We start from the raw sequence: 6281 nt of genomic DNA, 5'->3' as shown, positions 1-6281 counted from the left end.
CAAGCTGCTCTCCCTGGAAATGACCATCGTGGCGAAAGACAGACTCCACTGTGAGCCGTGACCTTCACCCACCGAGCAGCCAGCACAGCCAGGGACACGTCTGTGCGAAAGGCCCTCCCCGTGGCAAAAAGGGGATCCATAGTCAGCTTTGGATGGCGTGTGTCTGGTGGAACTGTTGATACTGCGCGATGCCTTGATTAAAATAGGAGCGATGAAGAGGGTTCAAAACCTGCCCTTTTCAGGAAAAATGCAGGAAATCAGAGTCTTTGCAGGAAAAATGCAGGAAACCGGCATCTTTTGGCTATTTTACACTCCAACCAGACAGATTGTGGGCCCGTGTTTTGCTGATTAGGAATACCAATTAAACTCAGACACCAGAGTGAAGAGAGCAGGCGTATTTTACTGGAAATAGCTAAATAACGTAACAGAATAATACAGAAAACATACAGTACGAAAAGACACAATAGCGCACTTAAACAAATAGGAAAATACAGGGTCATGCATCAAATCATTACTACCTGAGGGAGAGAACAGTGATTAAGAAAGATCCATCACCACTTGCATACGTCACCATCATCCAGACCCGCAGTGGCTGGGCAGCCCCGGTTACAGCGAGGATTTGGAGAGCCTGTCCCGGCAAGTGGGAAATCCTACGCGGTGCGTCCACCCGTAGGTGAGGCTTCCAAAGTCGCTGTGAGCGGGTCCAGCCTTATATAGCCCCAAATCAGCAAGCCAGAACAGCTGGCACCTCTGTTTTGAGCGGAACATCTGGTTTCACTCTCACATTAGATTCCCCCGGAGCCTGGCCAGGGCTCAAGGGAGAAGCTAAGGGAGTTTCCCTGCTTATCTAATTTATTTATGTTCTTTTTAGAACAAGGCCACACGTCTGGTCCCAAGGCCGGACAGCAGGCTTCATGGCCTTGTTAACTTACCTCTATGCCAAGAAGAAGAAAGATACATTCAGGATAGACATGTTTCCATTACATTCATCATCAGTCAGGAGTCTATGATATCTAAGCTACATCTTTCATTAATGACCATACACATATCGTTAATGACTACATACTAAGTTAGCAGCTTTGGCTCGGGGCCTGTTGTTCAGGCTTCAACACTTCAACACTTTAGCGCTTTTTACATCAGGATAGGCGGTTTGTTATAACCTAGTACAATACCTACTAGCACAACGGTTATCAGGTACAAAATATACAGGATTCCTCTATAGGTCAACTCTGGCTTGGGCCTATTGTCCAAGCCTTAGCACTTCAGCCCGGTGGTTAACGCTTTAAGGGCAGTTCAGCACGTTGGGAAAAGGGATGGAAGACCACTCTTGTGGACGCTGTCTGGACTGGGCTAGGCTGGGGTTGGAGAGCCTGGGAGGGTCTCCGGGGTCCCAGCTTTCCCGCAGTGCTGACTGTGGTGGCTGCTGCCTGTTCTTTCCTGCAGTGCTGACTGCACCCACCTGGTGGGGCTGTCCTTGGGAAGGGCACCAGAGCTGAAAAAGGCCCTGGTGGAGGGGCGGGGAGATGCTCTTCTCCAGAGATTTGCCAGAAACTCTCCAGAGCATCCCTTTTCTAGCCCGTGAGATGCTCTGTGTGACAGGGAACGTGCCCATTAGTCCGCAGTCCTGGGCAACCTGGTCTAGGTGACCCTGCTTGAGCAGGCGGGTTGGACCAGAGGACCTCCACAGGTCCCTCCCAGCCTCAGCGGTTCTATGGGATGCTGTGCTTTGGTTTGACTCCTCGAGCACCTCAACTCAGCCCCGATGCCTGCTGGAAAGGATTCTGGCGCAAGAGATGATCCCAAACTCCTCCACAAGGATGCATCACAAAACAACGTCTACCTCGTCCAGAATATCGTACGGCACACACACTCAGAAGAGAGAAAATGTCCTTTTATTGCGGACATTAACTGCAGGAGCCCAGGAGTCACACGGGTTCAACCAGTAACAGCAAAATCAGCACCTACAACGACAGAGCCAGAAAGCACTGGTAAAGCCACAAAGGCAGCAACAGGCATGGCTTGGTTCCCCTTTCTTTGGGAAACAGGAATTGTTGATATCCCAGAAGAGAGCTACTGCTGGCATTGGCTCTGGGGTGGCTCCGGCCCCTTATCCCCATGGGTAATGCCCTTAGAGAGCTGTGCAGGTGCAGAGGTGCACAGTGCCCCCGTGCCACACAGGAGGGCTCCCCTGGGGAGCTGCCACGGCGTTCTTTCCAAACCCTGCATAGCACCATCCCCTCGCCGTCCCTTGCCAGTGAGTTGGACTGACTTAGAGCAGTGTGGGGAGTTGGCAAAGATGGGCAGCAGAGCCTGGTACACACCTGGGGCTTCCCGATCTTTTGCACCTCCCTGCTTTTCTTGCAGTGCCCATCTTCTCCTCTCTTCTCTTCTTCGCCTGGTGGGGTTCCGTCTCTTCTGCCCAGGCCTCTTCTCTCTTTCTTTTCCTTTGGCTGGCGTTCTCCTGGCGGAAGCCTGCAAACCTTTCCATCCCACAGCATGATTAGACAGGTAAAGCCAGGATCAATCGGAATCAGTTTTTGATTTAACCAAAGCTGACTCATTTTACCTTCTTTGCTCTGAGAGGCTCTTTGGTTCCTCTGCGCATCCCAGGGCCTCTACCGTGGTCGCGGGGGTGGCTGGAGACAGAGCAACGGGTGCCTAAAACAGAAAGGTCGTCATTAGCAGGTGGCAAGGGATGCCCTGAAGTAGCAAGCAACTGCTTGGCACGTTGCTGCCTTATCTCTACAGAGGAGATCCCTTTGGCCGGTTTGCATTAGCCCTTTCTCCCAAGGATCTCACTCTGGAACACAGGGTTCACGTGGGGGTGTGACAGTTCATTTGTGGGGCCATTCAGCAGAGAGCCTGCGATCCCCTGCCGGGCAAGAGAAGGCTGGCCCACTTCCTTCTGCCAGAATCTCTTCTGCCCTCCCAAGACAGAGCTCTGTGGATGCCCATTTGGTGCACTACAACCTTGTGCGGTGGGAGGCTTTGCTTTTGAAATCTATCTTTCTGTGGCATTTTGTAGGTATTTCCTTTGATTAAGCACATGCCTAAGGCATTGGAGAAAAGACCTTGCCAGTTTTCCTTACAGGGTGTTCTTCCCGGGGGGGGGGGGGGGGGCGGTGGTGTGAAATAAAATGCAAAGCCACAAGAGGTCGAACGCCAGGAAGAGGCACAGCAGCTGCTTGGACCCAGCAGCAACTCCCCTCCTCCTACCTAAGCCACATTGTTGCAGCGCTCGTGGAGCTGCCATACCTCCGCCCATTCTGCTCCCAGCACCGCGTCTGCCCCTGCTGCTCTCTGGAGGCTGAGCAGAGAGGCTGGTGCATCCAGGCAGGCTTTTGCCTGGAGCTGTGCGACTGCTTCACCTGCCGGGCCATGCTCCCTTCCCAAAGGCAGCTCTGGAAAGCAAAAGCACGTGCAGCCAAGTGACTTGTTGGAAGTGGACAACAGCTAAAGCAAAACCCACAGGAAGCCCTACCCCCGCTGTCCGCTCAGGCTGTGACAACCCTCAGTCCCTCCTCCTACCTGTGGATCTGCCCATGGGCTCTGGTGACATCTGGCCAGCCATCTCCTCCCCCAGGATGTCACTGCCGTTCTCAATGAGAAATTCCACCAGCAGCTTCACCTGCACACATCAAAGCCTTGGTTTCAGCGCAGGTGTCTGAAAATGTGCCGAGCAGCCTTTCCTGCTCCTGACCCTTGCTTCTGCACAGACTGTGGCTGTGGCTGTGGGGCTGCTCTTCCAGGCAGCCACTCCACCGGCATTTGCTCAGGAGAGGAGGAAGCTCTGAGGGTCCAGGCAAGCTGCAGGCAGCCGGTCAATACAGCGTACCTTCTCGGTCACCTCCAGCATGGCCTCGAGCGGGAGCAGGTCCTCGTCGGGTGGGCCCAGCAGGTTTGGCCCCAGGCAGATGGCCAGGTTGCTGGAGGTCATTCTGCTGGTGGACACGTGGTGGCCAATGTTCTGCAGCAGTGAGATCAGGCGCTGGAGGAGGAGGAGATGGGCTGCAGGCAACTTCTCGGCCACCCTGAGGGAGCAGGAACACAACGTTAAGGAAGCAGATGCTGCCCACAGCTGTCCCCGAAGCTTGCACAAGGCAGGTGGGAGCCAGTGTCTGTGTTGTGCCACTTTCCAGGTGCTCTCAGGCAGCGATCAGGGCTCGTGTGCTTCAGGAAGAAAACACACTGCTGCTTCCCAGCTCCTGGTTTCACCCAAGCCCACGCAAGGGAGGGCTCCCTGCCCACGTCCTTTCCCCCAAAATGCAACCCCAGCCCAGCAAATGCGAGCTGCCAGAAAATGCAACCTTCTAAGCAGCCCGTCCCTTTTCAGGCAAGTCCCAGGACTCTGCCACTCCCTACTCAACAGGCAGGCTGCTGGCCACACTTACACTTTCAGCGCTTCCACCCTGGCCTCCTTGCTTGGCCTCTCCATGGCTTGCATCCAGTCCTGGTAGAGGCCGACAACGAGCAGCTTGCCCGGGATGCTGCGGAGAAAGTCCTGCAAGGCCAAGGGCTTCAGGTGAGCCTTTGAAGGTTCCAGGCCAGCCAGGAGCTCTTCCAGCTGCAGGGCAGAAGCGCTCACCTTCAGGATGGCAGCCAGCAGGATGACAGGCTGGTTTGCCAGGTCCACATCTGCGCCGCGGTCGAGGTCCTCCTTCAGCTTCTGGAGCGCCGTCCCCCTGTCGGATCTCCGGAATATCCCCTCCGTCGACGGTCCTCGCTGGTGCAGGATGTCCAGGAGCTCCTGCGGGAGACGCAGGAGGACAGCTGCTTGGCTGAAGAAACAAGTGACGGCAGAGGCCAGAGCTCTGCCCCAGGCTGGGCTCCCCCCCCCACCCGCAAAGGGTCTGGCGCCAGAAGCGGTGGCCGTGGGTGAAGAGCCCAGTGCCCCAGCCACCCCCGCAGCCGCTGGGGACAGTGGCTCTGGAGCAGCCACAGGGAGGGCCGGGGCCCCCCTGTCCAGGCTGGCCTACCTGGATGGGCCGGGGCAGCGTGCCGGCCTCCCCGCAGAGGGCTGCCAGGGGCTGCCCAAAGAGCGCCCTGCTGCAGCCGGAGCCCGCCTGCCCTGGCGCCGGGGCAGCGGACGGGCTCCGCCGCAGCGCAAAGGGCCAGGGCAGCCCCCTCCTCCTCCTGCTGGTGCTGCCGCCGCTCCCTCCTGCTGCAAAGGGAAAGAGAGCAAGAGCCCGTCAGTGGGAACCACCAGGCCAGCGCTCCCGGAGCCTGCCCTGCCCTGCCCTGCCCTGCCCTGCCTGCAGCGCGGTGCTGAGCGGTGCGGCGGGACGGGACGGGCAGGGAGCCGGCAGCTGGAACCAGGGCTCTGGCTCAGCGGCTCCGGCTCGCAGTCTCCTGAGAACCGGCGGGACAGTGGGACAGCCCCGCCCAGCCCTCGCCCTGCCCTCCCCCAGGCTGCGAGCAGCAGCAGAGGGAGGCTCCCTGTCCCGCAGAATCACGTCCAGCGGCCGCTGCCCAGCGGGTGTCCTTGCTCGTCCGGGTGACATCCGTCCTCCCTTGGGGTGCCCAACCTGCGGGGTGACACTCAGGGAACAAGGGAGCACGGCTCCTCCCGGCTCTGGCCGAGGAGCAGGGACCCATCTGCCCGGCTTTGGGGACAGAGCTCAGGCAGGCAGCACCTCGAGTGCTCAGCACTGTCGAAGGGTCCCGAGCGCTCAGCTCTCTCCTGCTGCAGCGTGATGGGCACCGATTTTCTCTGGCCAAAGGGCAGCAGCAACAGCATCCTCAGTTGTGCAGACGTGCCGGTCCAGGAGAAAAGAAGGCCCTCCCTGTCCTTCGTTCCCAAACTCACCTGGTGAGTGGCAAAGTCCCCCTCCATTGGTAGATGGGGCTGTTGGAGGCCCTTGCTTGGGATCAGCCTGCAAGAACCAGGCTGCGCTTAGAGAGCATCCCCACGGCGGAAAGGGCCACCGGCGAGCGGCCACCCGGCACCAGCAGCCTGAGGGCGGCAGAGCGGGGACCCTCTGCCCTCCCGGACTCTCTGCCTCACGCGGCAGGTTTCCTCCCAGCACCACCAGCGGGGACATGCGGCGTTCCTGGTGGCTCCCCAAGCCTCTTTGCGCCCGGGGTGGCACTGCGGGACCCTCCCTCCCCCCTGCACAGGCTCACCCCACTCGCTGCACATCCCTGGCACCCCGGCACAGCCAGAGGCGGGTGAAAGGCAGCCGTTCTCACCTCTGCCTGGTCCTCCATCAGCCTCTCCAGGCTCCTGGCGCTGAATGTCTTCCACTGGGCAGGAGAGAAAGAGTGGAAGGAGGTGAGCAGCG

General features: G+C 58.4%; 1 protein-coding gene across 1 annotated transcript; it reads right to left on the bottom strand.

Moving 5' to 3' along the window:
* Nucleotides 1-380: 380 nt before the first annotated feature.
* Nucleotides 381-4436, bottom strand: LOC141941910 (uncharacterized). Its single transcript, XM_074864888.1, has 7 exons — nucleotides 4392-4436; nucleotides 3836-4031; nucleotides 3529-3628; nucleotides 3256-3401; nucleotides 2567-2658; nucleotides 2322-2480; nucleotides 381-1961 (listed from the first exon to the last, which is right to left on the bottom strand). Exons 1-7 carry the CDS (start codon nucleotides 4433-4435, stop codon nucleotides 1955-1957), a joined length of 744 nt encoding a protein of 247 aa, XP_074720989.1. The 5' UTR covers nucleotide 4436; the 3' UTR covers nucleotides 381-1954.
* Between the last annotated feature and the right edge of the window lie 1845 nt (nucleotides 4437-6281).

The sequence above is a fragment of the Strix uralensis genome, chromosome 3, assembly GCF_047716275.1.
Source record: "Strix uralensis isolate ZFMK-TIS-50842 chromosome 3, bStrUra1, whole genome shotgun sequence".
NCBI classification, from domain to species: Eukaryota; Metazoa; Chordata; class Aves; order Strigiformes; family Strigidae; genus Strix; species Strix uralensis.
The sequence above is the reverse complement of the archived record's forward strand: the minus strand, read 5'-3'. Positions and strand labels throughout refer to the sequence as shown.